The 17,259-nt window shown below is 39.7% G+C and overlaps 1 protein-coding gene across 1 annotated transcript; it reads right to left on the bottom strand.

The window, feature by feature from the left end:
* Window positions 1-1,750: 1,750 nt before the first annotated feature.
* On the bottom strand, window positions 1,751-16,859 carry LOC138363568 (lysosomal phospholipase A and acyltransferase-like). The gene is made up of 8 exons (XM_069322925.1): window positions 16,745-16,859; window positions 11,446-11,588; window positions 11,048-11,279; window positions 8,455-8,679; window positions 7,581-7,752; window positions 5,974-6,096; window positions 5,493-5,592; window positions 1,751-1,963 (listed from the first exon to the last, which is right to left on the bottom strand). Exons 1-8 carry the CDS (start codon window positions 16,845-16,847, stop codon window positions 1,751-1,753), a joined length of 1,311 nt encoding a protein of 436 aa, XP_069179026.1. The 5' UTR covers window positions 16,848-16,859.
* Window positions 16,860-17,259: the final 400 nt, after the last annotated feature.

Genomic DNA, 17,259 nt, shown 5'->3' with positions numbered 1-17,259 from the left:
CGTCCACAGGTACGTTGGTAAACAGCGATTCTACGTCCAACGAGGCTCTTATCCCTGTGGCCCGTGCGCCCCGCAGTAAGTCCACAAATTCCTTTGGAGACTTCAGGCTGAAGGCGCAAGGAACATAAGGAGTCAGCAGGCCGTTGAGTCGCTTCGCCAATCTGTACGTGGGTGTGGGTATCTGGCCACCTTACTCAAAATGTAATGCCACATCACCCTTCCCACCTCACTCAAATGTAGATATAAAATCAGGGAAACGCAAGTTCTAATCAGTTGTGTATTTGTGAAGTCTTTGAAAATGTAATAAGTTTTACGAAACGCGCCCGTGTCGCGTCAGACTAGAAATAAAAATGAATTTTGGAGAAGTGATTTTTAATTTACCTCCAACAGTGAAGCATAATGTACGAAAGATTGAGAAAATTCGTGTTAGAATTATTAATCTTACTTTTTCGGTCATATTTAATAAAATATATATATATATATATATATATATATATATATATATATATATATATATATATATATATATATATATATATATATATATATATATATATATATATATATATATATATATATATATATATATATATATATATATATATATAAATATATATATACGTTTTCACATAAATGTTGCAATAAAAGATAATTAAAAAATAAGAGCTGTTTAAAGATTTGAAAACAACTAACAATGTTCTCATTACAATGAAATTCTACATATCCAAGAAAATTTATGCATTACAAAATAAAATGTTTAGCTAATTTTAACTTACATTTAGAAAAAATAGGAATACCAATTCTAATTGTTTAAAGTTGTTTAGATTTGCGCAGTCGAAGGGTTAACAGTAAAGAATGACATGGCACATACATTCTAGTTGGCCAACTGACCCAGCAATATTGAGTGGGAGTAATTAACAGTGGCCAATGGGAAGAGACATATGTTTCAATTGGCCTATACTGACCTGCTATTACTAGGAGAGCTATTATTAACAGTGATTTGTGCCTTGAGAGGAGTAAAACGTTCATAATATTCAAGAAAAAGAAACTAGCGAGCGATGACACATGTAAAAAGCGTCGAATATTTTTTAAATATTATTTCCCTCAGTCAATACTCTTAATATATATCATTCCAAGAAAGCATTAATTAGTTCTGTCTACGTAAAATGAAAAACCCTATACTGTCGTACACAGTCATTTATATATAAAATTGAAATAATACATGAAATACACATGGAAATACATTAGAACCTATAATAAATCGCTTAAAAGTAAGATACCGTGAAACGTGATAATCTATAATAATTACAGGTATGTAATGTTGACTCTTGCAGCCCGCTTTCCCCGCTTATCTAATATCCCCGCTTTCTAAAGAGGTGTTATCCCGGTGTGTTTGGTCTACCACTGGTTCACGCGCGGCTTGGGTAGCCTCGCCTAAACCTGGATATTTCATTATTTTTTTTTTTTTTTTTTTTTTTTTTTGAGATATATACAAGAGTTGTTACATTCTTGTACAGCCACTAGTACGCGTAGCGTTTCGGGCAAGTCCTTAATCCTATGGTCCCTGGAATACGATCCCCTGCCGCGAAGAATCGTTTTTTCATCCAAGTACACATTTTACTGTTGCGTTAAACAGAGGCTACAGTTAAGGAATTGCGCCCAGTAAATCCTCCCCGGCCAGGATACGAACCCATGACATAGCGCTCGCGGAACGCCAGGCGAGTGTCTTACCACTACACCACGGAGACTGCTAAACGAGAATTAAATTAAGAATTCTCTCCTTTCTCTTCTCACTTTGGATAAAATTCTCCATTTTCTCGCCAGCTCGTTGCTCATTTCTTCTTGTGATGGTGCTGAGTAAATTGACGAGGTAATCGAGACTGGGTTCTACCTTGATGATATCCATGTGGTCTATGTTAGGCATCAGCACGTGATAAATTTTCTGCTCCTGCTCATTCACCCACTGAAACAATGACAAATTATGCGTATTAGATTAGTTTTACAGGACCGTTATAAGACATTCATGAAAATGGCAGACTAGTTTCTTCTTCATTGTGTTGGTGAATATCGTATATCACGCATTTAAGAGTTAGATTTAAATTTATTAATTACATTTGGAGTAAAGCGACTTCCGAGCCTGCTAAATTCTCATGTTCCCGCAGACACCTGAATGGTGTTATTTATTTATTTTATTTATTTTATTTATTTATTTATTTATAAGAAAGAACACTGGGTTGTGAGAGTACACTGATGTTCTTACATTCTTCCATAGCCACTAACACGCATTGCGTTTCGGGCAGTTTTCTTTTCGGGTTGTTATATATCAACAATTCCACAGTAAGACACATATGGATCTTACAAGTATCGTAAAGTATGTTGAGCAGCGACAAAGACATTTAGAATGATGACACGTGAGTTACAATGGGCTCGTAAAACATATTTAATGAATAGAATGATGCATAAACTAAGAAAATATTGATTTAGCACGTCGTTATAATAATAAGTGAGATAAGAGAGGAGTGGACCAAGTATTCACCTAGTTGTGTTTGCGGGGGTTCAGCTTTGCTCTTTCGGCCCGCCTCTCAACTGTCAATCAATACAGCTGAGAGGCGGGATACAACCCTGTGGAACATCAGTGTTAATTGGCAGTGTAGAAACCTGTCCTCTCGAATCGAACATCGCATTTTGACATATAAATAACGGCCGAAATATGATGTACTTAAAATCATAGCGACATCATATTTTTATGTACAATAAATCGCAAACTTGACGGGTTGTCACTTTCCTCTTGGTGGGTCCTCGGTTAGGTTAGGGTCGGGCAATTTAGTACATCATTTTTGTGACATTGTGATATCTTAAGAAGTGTTTTTTTTTTTTGAGATATATACAAGAGTTGTTACATTCTTGTACAGCCACTAGTACGCGTAGCGTTTCGGGCAAGTCCTTAATCCTATGGTCCCTGGAATACGATCCCCTGCCGCAAAGAATCGTTTTTTCATCCAAGTACACATTTTACTGTTGCGTTAAACAGAGGCTACAGTTAAGGAATTGCGCCCAGTAAATCCTCCCCGGCCAGGATACGAACCCATGACATAGCGCTCGCGGAACGCCAGGCGAGTGTCTTACCACTACACCACGGAGACTGCTTCCTGACCTCTGGTACCCTACCAAGCTATTTCTTTAAAAAGGTCAAATGTAACATACAAGGAAGAGCCGCTTCAAGCTCATCAAGCCATCATATAGGACAGAAAATAGGAGATGCCTTTTCACCTCTATAGAATTATAAACCTGTGGAACCGCTTACCCGCCGAAGCCGTAAATGTCAGGACCTTACTTCAGTTCAAAATTCAGTTGGAAAATATCCTCGGGAATAATAGTGGGACCTTTGACCAACCGCTGGCTTCCAGTTTATCAGCTGTAGGTCTCAATGTTTATATTGGGGATCGTTAAGGATCCCCAATATAAACAATATAAACAACCCCGATATATTATATAGTGTTCGTTGGAACACCATCTACTCCAGGATTGCAAAGCTCGTATACTGGGACATGAGGCAGTTTGAGCGTAGAGGTCATATGTAGAATCGAATGAGTTCTTGTCATTTTATGTGTGCATTTATGGTCTATTTTAAAACAGTGTATTATATATTTTTAATCTTCTAAAATATATATATGTTACCCTTCCAAAATGTGAGCAGAAATCTTTGTCATAGAAAACGAGATATTTCAGAGCTAACTGTTGCAAAGCATCCCTCTTTAAATGTTTATTCAAGTTTTTTCCTGAATTTACCTTGAAACCTTCATTCTCAACATTAACGCCTTTCCCAACATTTATACTCGTGCAGCCATCGGGTGGATAAACCCTTCATGCAAAATGCACGTACCATCAAGAAAAATAAGAACTGTGAACTGTAATGCCAATCCTGACCTTAAAAGCTTCCTAGAATGTTGTAACAAAACCCATGGGCACCACACCAGAAACAAATACCTATTTGATATTCTAAGAGTACGACTTAATCAAACTAGAAATGATTTACAACTCGAGGGACCCAGAATGTGGAATGACCTTCCCAGTCATGTCAAAGGCTGTACCTTTCTCAACCAGTTTAAGAAGATAAAAACTAAGTACTACCTAATAAACTCCTTGTAACCTACCTTACCCCTAAATGTCAACCCACGTCTTACTATTTTAAACAATGCTGTTTGTTGATCAACTTGTATAATTGCTATTTTCTGCCATGTTCCCCCCCCCCCTTTTTTTATTCCTTTTTTCAACACAATTTATACTTTAAGCTCAATTACTATTAAGTTTTAGTCAAAGTGTTCCCCCCCCCCCTCACCTTGCCCGAAACGCTATGCGTATTAGTGGATTTAGGTGTTGTATGTACTGCTCTATCTATAAATCGAACATTATGTTTGTAATTCATCTTTAATGTATATACCTTACCTAAATAAAAAATCAAACTCCAAATCTAAATCTAAATAAGAGTCGCTAACACTCTAGTGGCCTCGACGAGGACAGCAAGCCAGCGGCTTGTTAAAGGGTCACCCTCCCAATTTGTCCTAATTACTTTTTCAAACTGTACTTTAATATTCAACAGCGTTTCGGCTTTTACGGCTTCGCGGGTAGGCGATTCCATGGATTTATAACCCGCTGGGTGAAAAGCATCGCTTGTTCTCAAGTCCTACATTGTGGCTTGTTGAGTTTGACCCAACTGTTCCTTGTTTGTTACATCTGACCTTTTGGAGAAGTTGTCTAGATCAACATCCTCCAACTTGTTTAGTATTTTAAAAGCTTGGATGAAATAAATATCCTTAAAGCAGGAGCAGTAATTACGGACTCACCATAGCCCGTGCTACTTGGAACTTGTTCCGAGTAGCTGAATCTATAACAACAACAGGAGCAGTCCAGTTGGCTTCGTTCTCGACTCACAATCGGGGAGCCTGGGTTTGATTTCCGGGCGAGACAAAAAAAATGGCTGGGCACATTACCTGTCACCTAATTCCTCTATTCACTTAGCAGTAAATATAAGTACCTGGGTGTTAGGCAACTGATGTTGGGATACATCCTGGGGGGAGGGTCAGTAGTTCCACCTTGGGGGAACCTCGATACAAGGCCAAAGTATATATATACACAGGCTTCGGGGACAATGACATAGTCAGCAAGTAACTTTATTAAAGTAGTGGGTACTGGGAGCTTGCCACTAATGATATAGTCAATCTGCCCCGTAGCGCAGTGGTAATGCACTCGTCCGGCGCGTAGCGAGCGCATTGGCCTGGATTCGTATTCTGGCTAGGGAGGATTGACAGGGCGCCAATCCTTAACTGTAGCCTCTATTCACCCAGAAGTGAATGGGTACTTGGTTCTTAAACGATTTGGCGGGTCGTATTCCGGGGAGAATTAGAATTAAGGACCTACCAGAAACGCTTAATTCGCTTATAGTAGCGGGTACTACGAGCGTTGACACTAATGACAGTCAGCAAGTAACTTACTTTAAGACAGTGGCGCATACTGCGAGCGTTGACAGTGCTGTCCCCGTCACCAAAGACGATGTGGGGATAATCCGGGAATCTATCGGCGTGGTAAACCATCCTATGGGGAAGTGGTATCACATTAACCATCAAATTAAATGCTGTGTCAAGTAAATATAATTTAATTGGATCACACAAATCAGTGAAACACTGAAGCTGCAAAATATATATAGTGTATATATACTGAGAGTTGACTTAAGGCCTGGACTATGTTCTGGATTAAAATATTCTTATTGGTTGGTCAGTAAGGTAGAGGCTTTAATAACCCTCAAGAGGTTGATGGGACTTAAGTCCAACACCGAACTTCTCGCTTGACCAGTAATATTGTGGCAAGCTGAACAATCCTCCAGAGTGATAGGTCTTAGCAAGCTAGTTTGGTAGTTTCAATGACCCTCAAGAGGTTGATAAGTTTAAAGCAAAAAATCCAACCAAAAACACCTACTTTTCCACTGTAGGGATTCCTTCACCGTGTATGCAATGAATCTCCACTCCTGGAGCAGGCGCGTTGTGCAGCAACCCCTTCGTGTCCAGGTACATTTCATACGCATCTGGTAATTCCATTGCCCTAGAAAAAACGAATATAAAAATTTTGCAATTTCAATGAATATTATGCAATCACCTAAAGCATTATACATTAATAAGTAAACTTTAATTAAAACCATTACAATGAAAATAATTATAGCGAAAATCCACTTCAACGAAACTTATTTCAACGTAAAATCACTTCAACGAAACTCATTACAACGAAAATCATAAGAATATTTATTTAGTCAATTTACCAGGAACGATTTAGATGTCCCTCAAAAAATGCACGTGAAGATTGAGCTTTGAGAGATGCTAAAAATATTTATTATTTATTTATTTTATTTTATTTTATTTTATAAATTATTTATTTATTATTTATAAACAACGCATACCCCAACAACATATTCTAAGTCTAATGCCAGGCAGCAGCATTAAGATTGTCAGCTCACAGTGAAAATTGGCCAACAGGAAAGTCTTTTCCAACGTGAGTGATGAACCCATGGAACAGTCTCATGGAACAGTCAATCTGCTGGAGCTGTCCAGTCTGGAACAGCCTACTCGTCAAAGCTGGCCAGTCTGGAACAGTCTAATCGCCATAGCTGGCCAGTCTGGAACAGTCTACTCGTCATAGCTGGCCAGTCTGGAACAGTCTACTCGCAATAACTGGCCAGTCTGGAACAGTCTACTCACAATAGCTTGCCAGTCTGGAACAGCCTACTCGCCAAAGCTGGCCAGTCTGGAACGGTCTACCCGTCATAGCTGGCCAGTCTGGAACAGTCTACCCGTCATAGCTGGCAAGTCTGGAACAGTCTACTCGCAATAGCTGGCCAGTCTGGAGCAAAGACAGTTTGAAATGCACCTGGAGAGAGAGAGGAACCCTTCGTAAGACTGCCCCTGTCTCCAGGGAGGACAGATCCCTTCATAAGGTTTCCTGCCCTGCCTAGGAGAAGGGAAGAACCCTGGTCGGTACAACGTCGTACTCGCTTCTTGCAGGTCGTGTTCGATCCCCCGATGGTTCAGGTGAATGGGTTCAGGTGTGAATGGTTTAGAGCTTTCATCCGACAATTGTCTTGCATTGCCCTGTGGTACTGAATATAAAATGGTTTGTTTTTTCTCTGTTCTGGTTCCCTAATCTAACCTTACATACCGTCTACAAAGATCTTAATATTTTACCGGTCGCTACGTGCTCTCAAATCTCAGGCACAAGATGATATTATTCATATTTTCACATCTTAAAATTAGTTTAATACCAAATATCTAATGGTATTTAGATATTAATACCAAATATCTAATGGTATTTAGATATTAATACCAAATATCTAATGGTATTTAGATATTAATACCAAATATCTAATGGTATCCAAATTCGTTTAATATCTAATGTCATAGATAAGTTGTCATTCTACCTCCTGTTTGATTTGCCTTAAATTAAAACTTTCACAAGAAACACGTCCAAATGAGTTACCCATTCGAAAAAATAGAAAAGTTTAAATATGCAGTACTTCGAACAACTCAAGTACTAACTCAAACATCTCCTTGAAGTTTGAGGTTGTGAAATTATTGTCAGGAGTCTGGATGAGGACCTCGTCAGGGCCCCAGAGCTCAGGTGAGGGCAGGAGGAACGCCAAGCTTGCTAAGGTCACCTGTTCTCTCCTAGCTGTCTTGGAGCTTAGGAAAGGTATTCCCAAGTTGTCTCCTGCAAAATAAAACATAGAAAGGTGTTTCAGCATATTCTACAGTTTATTTATTCTATCATACATCTACTTTCTAGAGATCTCAATTTATCTACCAGCACAGTACACAACGAGTATCTCGTCTTGTACCAGGACGGTACATCATGTGTCAAGCTATCTTCCTGTACAAACACGGTACACCACATGTCCAGCTATATTCCTGTACCAGGAGGGTACACCATGTGTCAAGGTATCTTCCTGTACAAGCACGGTACACCACATGCCCAGCTATCTTCCTGTATAAACACGGTACAGGAAGATACCGTGATGATGCTTTATTTTTGTCCATGTGGTGGTGTAGTGTGTGCTTGGGAGTACCCAGCGTGCAGGTTCGAATCCTCCTCATGGTTTCTACTGATTTCCTCATTGATAGATTACGTTAACATGATTTCTTGATGTAATAATAGTGGTATAATAATACTGTCATTTCAGTTCAAAAACCTTGTAAATGGGAGTCTGGAGAGACAGTTCTGTACAGTATCAAATATCTTCATTGTTATAGATAACTGTACACAAAAGTGCAGTTAGAGCTTGCAAACTTCACAGTGACTAACGACGTGTAAAAGTAAGTAATTATCAAAAGGCGGCACCAAGCCGGGAAGGCTATGTAGCAACGACGAATAACACAAAATTGTGTAATAATATAGAGTGAATAATACACAAACCTGTAGCATATACATTCACGGCCTTGACAGAGCCCCCCCAAGTACCAGCGAGGGTGACCAGTGCTTCAATGTGCTTGTCCTTCCAGTGTTGAGACTTGTGGTTGAGGAAGTAGTGGATCAAGGGCGCCCCCATGCTGTGGGCCACCAGCACCACCTTCTGCTCCGTGCTCGCGTATGTCGTCTCGATCAGTTGCTCCAGGTCCCAGAAATACTCACCCATCTCGTCTGTAATGACCACAACCAGTGAGTTATTGATCTCTTTTGAAGGGTCGACCGGTAAGCAATTATGTGGTCAAGAATGTTTCAGAGATATGTGATAGGGTTATAATTTTCTTCCACAACACTAAGCAAAAATTTGAGGGAATTGAGGAAAAGTGTTTCATACGGCCTAGAATCCTAAATTTTTCTCGATCCTTATTTGTCGTAACACAAAAATTAACAGAAGCCGTTGGTAAAATTACAAATTTATATACAATCTTTGACTTGAATGTTCTCTCGAAGGAAAGTATCTACCAAGTTTCTGCTCCTTCTGTTATAGAAGTTAACAATTATCCTATAAATACTGTGCTCCCTTTTAGCGTGAGAATAAATATTAGGTAAGCTAAGCATGATCCTGTACAGTTATCTTCCTGTCTCAACACGGAACACTACATGCCCAGTTATCTTCCTGTACAAAGATGGTATACCACATGTCCAGTTATCTTCCTGTACCAAGATGGTATACCACATGCCCAGTTATCTTCTTTTCTTAGTGAAAGAAAACACATCAAATTAACAGTTATTATGTGTTAATTTAAGGACCACGGCGGCGCACGCGCTGGAGACAGCGTCTCGAGGGCTACATGCCGCCTCTCGCCGGAAACTGCAGAGCTTGCGACAGAAAAACACACCGGGTCGCAAGTGTTTAGCGACCCCTAGCGTCCCCTAGGTAGGCGAGCGACGGACTTCTACCCCCCAGCATACAATCAGCTGGAAGACTATCGATATCCAGTAACCCCCGACGGACAAGATGGACCGTGCTAAAATTCTAGCCCAGTCGGGTATAAAGGCAAGAGACGTCTTCTAGTGACCTCCACAGTTATAGCCAGATGCCCATCATACCCTTAGGGGACAGCTGGATGTGATCCACCAACTCCCGGAACCTCTAAACCAAGCCGCCACCGAATACCATCCGATCCGCTGAAGATCCAACCGGAAAATGGAATAATCTATCAACGTCCTTGTGATAATTGCGCGAGGCGTTATATCAATCGTGGCCGTCGAAGTGGAATGCTTGCCAGCAGTATAAAGACCCATATTGAGAACTATGCCTCTTCAACACAAGCGGAGCTAACCGTCATTGTTATGGCGTTAAGATTACTTGAACGAAGCATTAACGGTGCACTGATTCTAAAGCAGCGCTACAAAGCCTAACTAAAAATCGGGCAGAAAAAAATCGGGCAAGAGAGCGGTGAGAGTATTAACCAATCAAGGAAGAATCGTCAAATTTCTAATTTCTGCGGATCCCCTCCCATGTTGGAATCTGTGAAAATGAACGAGCTGATGTGCTGGCTGCTGAAGGCGCTGAAGGAGACCATATTGAATACTTCATACCCAAGACTCCTCTACAAATTAGAGGTATCATCAGGCAACATCACTGTGACAAGGGTACTGAGGAAAGGAGGACAGAAGAACAAATCAGTGAATCTGTACGCTCGTACAATGTGGTTGCAGCTGGCAATCCCAATCATTATGAACGAAGAGGAGGTGGCCGCGGGAGAGAATCAGTAATAGCAAGAATTTGTCTTGGATACAAATATCCATGGAGATTCGGAATGGAAACAACAGTTGAGCAGAGGAGTTGCAGTGATGAGAGTGGCAGACACCACCTTGACCACCACCTGAGAGAATGTGAACACCTGAGAGACATTAGACATATGTGCAGAATAATAAACCCCACATTGTTTGAGTTAGGAAAACACTATTTGTCAAATATTGATACTGTTCTTAAAAGTTTCCCCTATTTTGCACCCGCAAGATAACGTAAGATTTTAAGGGTTGACAGATGTTAATCTTCTTGTTTGAGGAGCTGTTCACTGGAGACAGTTAAGCAAGTCCCAGCTGTGTCTGGGTACAAGTGACAGGATGAACAACCCAGCGGGTTTTTTTCCTATTGGGGAGTGTTGTACATGCTGCTATGGTGGTGTGTCCACTCACAGGATGAGTGGCGCCGCCCAATACTGTCACTATAGCGGTGTGTCCACTCACAGGATGAGTGACGCTGCCCAATAAACTCGCCCTACGGAGCAAAATTTTTAAAACCCAGCGGTCAAACTCGCGTCACCGTGTTTCGGCGGCCTCCAGGCAAAACACTTGTCTAGACTCTAGACGTTCGCTAGTCAAGCTTGAACCAGGGGAAGTTACAGGAGTTACAGGGAGTCCCAGGTAAGTCCACTACGGGCTCACCACAGCCAGTGCTACTTGGAACTTTTGTTCTGAGTAGCTGAATCTAAAACAAAAACAACATTGAACCAGGAGTCTCAGTCCCAATGTTACACACTTAATTCTTGCATACTTGTACACCCTAAGTGTTGAATGCTTCGTAATAGCTTACTTGGGGCCTTGCGGAAATCATAAGGAGCTCCCCTGACGGAAACACCCCGCTCGTAGCCAAGGGGAATGAGACTGCTGACTATATCGTGGAAGTAACTCAGGACGTAAGGATGGTCTTTGCTTAGCCACTCCACTGTTGATGTGTTTCCAAAACCAGGGATTCTGGTCTCCAGGCCTGGGGCATTTCTGGTAGTGCGCGTCACATTGTCATATTGTAATTTCATGCCGTCAATCTGCAAATAGTAAAATCATGCATGTACACTAAATAAATATGGCTAAGGTCGCCCTGACCTTCCCGAACTCTATCTTGTGGTGGTTGATATTCAAAAACTAAATATTTGTGTAAACACCAATTCGTAACTGAATTTCAAAAGCATGCAATATAAAAATGTAACTTACGACGCAATCGATGTAGTAAGGAATAATATTCTCAATGTTAAACCACATTAAGAACCATTCACCAATCTCAGTTCGACAGACGGGGATCAACTTCTCGTCGCTGTCAAACCTGGCCTCCATCTGGGACCCTCCACACCCCGGTACTGCAACATAATCACATGTTTTAATTCATTTTAGTTTTAGAACATTTACATGAACACATTTAGTTTTAGAACATGATTCTAACATTTAGAATCATGTTATAGCCGGTCGGCCGAGCGGACAGCACGCTGGACTTGTGATCCTGGGTTCGATCCCAGGCGCCGGCGAGAAACATTGGACAGAGTTTCTTTCACCCCTATGCCCCTGTTACCTAGCAGTGAAATAGGTACCTGGATGTTAGTCAGCTGTCACGGGCTGCTTCCTGGGGGTGGAGGCCTGGTCGAGGATCGGGCCGCGGGGACACTAAAAAGCCCCGAAATCATCTCAAGATAACCTCAAGATATACTGTAATTTTAGGAAAAAACTGAAAATTCTAAAAAAAATAAAATCCTAACATAATTTTTAAAAGAACATTTAACATAATTTTAAAACGAGGGCTCCTCATATTTCTAAAAATGAAAATTTATCATAATTCTAATTAAAGGGATTATATTAATTCTGTAAATCTCACTTATTTCAAAATAAATGAAGCCTATCTTTATTTTAACAATGAACATTATAATTCGGATAAATTGCCATAGAGATGTAAATGCATATGACTAATTTATATTTATAGTTTTTGTGAAATATATTAGAAAGTAAAATGACTTACTGCCTTATTCTGTACATTTATACATTTTTGTGGGGGCCTAAGATCTAAAGGAATTAAAGGTACTGCTAGAAATTAGATTTCGTAATTTCAACATTGTCCACCTGATATTTGGGTCTGTCTCTTCGTCTCTTATTTTGACCTAAGCTCAGAACCCATTTTGAAAGCCTATCTAAATCACAGTCCGTTCTCAGACCAAATTCAATACCACGAGAGACCAAACCCCCATGTCAAACCACCTGGATAGTTACCTAGTTATTTGTGATCTGAAGGCATATTAAGGTTCCAATAATAGTCTACTTGTAAACTGGCAAGTGGACCTTTTGTCCTAAACAGAATGGTCTCAAGTTATAACTTTATTGTATTACAAATCATTTGTTTAAATGTAAAAAGTATATGCTGAAAACATTTTCTTTGAAAATCTGATGAATTTGGTTTTATGTAAACTAATTCTCGGGTACACTTGAATAGTTTTCGAATTCCATATTTCACATTTTCGTCAATAATACACCATATCACGGTAATCAAACACAATGAAACCTAACCTAACCTTACCAAATCTTATCCTAACCCAACCATGGATAGAGAGTATATAATAGCACTAGTTTGAGTGGCTTTAAATCCATTACCTCCAGGGGAATCTCTTCCCTGAGGGCAAGTTGTTAACTCGTCTTGTAGCGATTTTGTGTCTTCTTCTAAATATATTTCCCATCCTATTTTAGTATCTTCTTCAATTTGCAACTGTTTCTGTTCAATCCTGTTTAAATCAATTATATATATATGGTAAATAAGAGAAGTCCCAGGACAGTGGCCTACGGCACTCCTTAGGTCAATAATTAAGTAACCCTCTCGGACTTAACTCATTTATGCTGACTCTCTGTTTAATTTGAAATACTCATGCCTAGTCCAACTTAGGATGACCCCCCTCACCCCTCAGTACCACCATGGAGTCCATGCTGGAGGGTAAAGATACATAACATAAATAAAAACAAAATTGATACTAGACTTATACTTTAACCATTGTTTAATCCATTCTAGTATTGTACTATTTATTCTGTGTGCTTGTAATTTCCTTGTCAGTCTCTCATGTGGTATTTTATCAAAAGCTTTACCAAAGTTTGCGTATACTGCATCTACTGGGAGTCCTTTGTTTGAATAACTGGTTGCCGTTTCCAAAAATGTAGCAAGTTTGAAAAGCAGGATTTATTTTTACGAAAACTATGTTACGTTGATTTGATTAGATTGTTTACTGTGAGATTATGAATGATTCCCTCCCTTAGGATTCTCTCAATGAGCTGAGTTTTCAGCTGATCTCTTTCTGCTTTTTTTTAAATAAGGGATAATATTTACATATTTCCAGTGTAGGAAACTATTTGTTGGTTCAGATATTTTCTGAAAGGGAGCTTCAATGATTGACACAGTTCAGCCGCTTGTTCCTCAACAACTGTGGATTGAATTCCGTCCACACTTGGGAATGTTTAACCTTTGTCTGTCACTGCTTTTCCTGATTATATAGCATGTTATGGGGATATCCCTTAATTCAGTCTCTTCACCTGAATTTCTTGCCCTATTTTTCTAATGTCTAAAATCTCTCGTGTGAGCACTGATATAAAGTATTCATTCAGAGTGTTTGCTGTCCTTTTATCGTCAATTATAACTTGGTTGGTCTCATCTTTTATGGGTCCTACCAAGTCTTTTATTTTGGGTTTACTTCTTATACAGGCACAGAACGACTTGGGATCCTTCTTTATATTTCGAGCAAGTTTTCTTTCATAGTTTCTTTTGGCTGATGTGATTTTTCGGGTGGCTGATTTTGAGGCCCTTCTGTATATGTCACAATCTATGTTGTTCATTGTGGATTGATACCTACCTGCTCCTGAGGTTTCGCTTTGTTATTACAACTCTTTTTACTGTCTGTGTCACCCATCTTGTCACTCTTTCTTGGCACATATTTTTGAACAAGTTCAATGATGACCTTTTTGACGTTTCCCCCATGATACTTCCATATTTGATCTATTAACTCCCTCCAGAAGGTGTTTTGTTATTCCTTTCATATTTCTTGAGAATCTGCTCGAGGGTGGTCTAGAAAGTTATCATCTGGGACGTTTACAGGGGTTTCTATAATTATAGAACCCATATACATCTATAAAATAGATGGGTTTCTATAGTCCATTTTAAAATATTGTGAACACAGGAAGGAGCGAGCTTCTCCCCTACTTGTATTTGATCTCTCGTGTCCTCTTCTCATGGTGGTATAAGATCTAGAATGCTGTCCTCTCAGGTAGGCTCAGTCACATGCTGTATGAAAAAGGTGTTCTGTACCCGTTCAAGAAATTGTTCTCCTTCTGCTCGTGAGTTTAGATTCGCTCAATCTTTTGTCTCGCGATTAAAAGTCCCACAGTTTTAAGGGCTTGGGTTTCAGCTGCTGCACTGGTCACATTACGCAGATCAGTTACTTTGAGCTGTTGCCGTGTCCTCTCTCTAGCATACTCCCACTGGCAGTAGGCTACCAATTTCAAATAGTATATTGCACCATACAAATTCTGAGGATCTCACGTTGTTTAATTCCCCATTGTCTGGTACATTCAAGTTCTCTATTGCATACAGCATTACACCACCTGCTCTTGTTGCTCTGTCCTTTGTGAATGGTGCATGGCGTCCTGGAAGATAGAATTCCCATTCACTCATGTCTTCTCGTCCCAAGTTTGATGCCAATGATGTCTGGATTCTCACCCCCTCAGTGTGTGCATAGCATGCACAACCCGTCCTCCTAAGATTTCCCAACGTCAGGAAACTGTTGTACTAAAGGCCAAAAATTGTCGTATTATAATTTAGTAGCGGCTCGCGAAATTGACATACTGTCCCGTTTTCAGTTTTGGGAATATGTAGTAGACCTGATAAGTGGAAAAATCAGTCGGGAGTTGATACATTAGACAACTGACGACTAGAAAGGTGGGGTCCAAGAGCTAGTGCAAGCACACATAGTAAACACAAATAGTAAATATACACACACATTTGAGATTTTAAAAACAGCGTGTGTGCCTTTATATATGACAAGAGAAATATAGGATCCCTAGTCTGGTATAACTATATTAGTCTGGTATAACTACCACATATCTTCAATAAAGTATTAGAGAGACTGATTAAAAGGTGGTTCGTAAAAAGCAGATCATACGAGTTTTGTATCCAAACATCAATGTGTGACTCATCATAGATGTAAAGTGCCTTGTATAGTGACTGTTGTGAATCTCTTGTTGAATCACTTGTGATATAAAAAGATTAATGATGTGAATATGTATTTGTGTAAATGATTCTATATATATATATATATATATATATATATATATATATATATATATATATATATATATATATATATATATATACATATATATATATATATATATATATATATATATATATATATATATATATATAAATATATATATATATATATATATATATTTATATATATATATATATATATATATATATATATATATATATATATATATATATATATATATATATACAAATATATGGATATGTGTATGTAACATTAACAATTGTGTAACTAGCTTCAAAAAATTGTCACTTGCTTAGCTAACCGAACTATGAGGTTCAGTCCCTGAGCCCATTGTGTGCCTCTATAACCCTTTCCACCACCGCCCTCGGGATGGGTATGGGGCGCATAATAAAGAAAGAAATTGAATTGACACAGTCATAAATAAATGTCATAGCCAGGAAGTAAACACCCAAATGAGCCGTATAGACTTAAGGAGACATCTGTTCAATGTAAGAGTATTGAACAAGTACAATGAGCTACAACGAGAGCTTGTTGATATCAACACCATATACAATGTGACTATTAGCGCAGTGGTCTACGTCCTCGACTACCTTCCCTATTAGTTTTGAGGCAACATGATATAAAATGCACCAATGCAGCTATGAGAAGTGAATCATTCAAGCATAGGCCTATATCCCCTGAAGATATGTTGCATTCAAACTAGTATTGGTATTAAGTGATTTTTTATAACTAACCAAAGTACAGCACATGACAGAATACCTTAGATCGAGAGGTCATTGATACGACGTGGACACATTAACTGCAGTCTATGGACAAACACTACCCGCACCTGGGTCATCAAATCCCTGCTCACTGACTCACCATAAACTCCCTGGTTGATACCTGGTTGATGGGGTTCTGGGAGTTCTTCTACTCCCCAAGCCCGGCTCGAGGCCAGGCTTGACTTGTGAGAGTTTGGTCCACCAGGCTGTTGCTTGGAGCGGCCCGCAGGCCCACATACCCACCACAGCCCGGTTGGTCCGGCACTCCTTGGAGGAATAAATCTAGTTTCCTCTTGAAAATGTCCACGGTTGTTCCGGCAATATTTCTTATGCTTGCTGGGAGGACGTTGAACAACCGCGGACCTTTGATGTTTATACAGTGTTCTCTGATTGTGCCTATGGCACCTCTGCTCCCTACAACGCCCCGAAATATATACTTACTTAACACAACCGGAGGAATGTACTTCTTGGATCCATCCGCTCCAGACAAGGAGTGAAGTGTCAACACCAAGAAACAGAGACCAAACATGAACCAGGTATTCATGGTGCCCGAGTTGGTGGGATGCGAAGCGGACTTGCGCCGACCAACTTATGTTGGAAACTGGCTGACTGGGTCTCACTGCTCGCTCTTATAGTCTCGGCTCCCAGCCTACCAGGCTGCTAATGCCTCGACCTTATACCCCTCTCGCTATTGCCCCTTCAACTGGCAATACCACTATATTTAGACACTACATCGCCAGCTGTCCTGTAGATTGGTTGTCTGGCATCTTGCCATTAGCAAGTGTCTGCCATAGATGACTTGAACTGAATGTATATTCAATATTCTAATGTTTCCTGGCATCAGAATTGCTTTTCTTGGATAGCGCCGCCCATTTATCTGATAACAAAATTTTCGTAGGCTGACTAACGTTGTTAGGCTATAAACAAAATTATATGCCCCAGAGGCTGCATAGTCC

This window comes from Procambarus clarkii, chromosome 11 (assembly GCF_040958095.1).
Source record: "Procambarus clarkii isolate CNS0578487 chromosome 11, FALCON_Pclarkii_2.0, whole genome shotgun sequence".
Taxonomy (NCBI): domain Eukaryota; kingdom Metazoa; phylum Arthropoda; class Malacostraca; order Decapoda; family Cambaridae; genus Procambarus; species Procambarus clarkii.
Note: the sequence above shows the minus strand (reverse complement) of the source record. Positions and strands in the feature narration are given on the sequence as shown.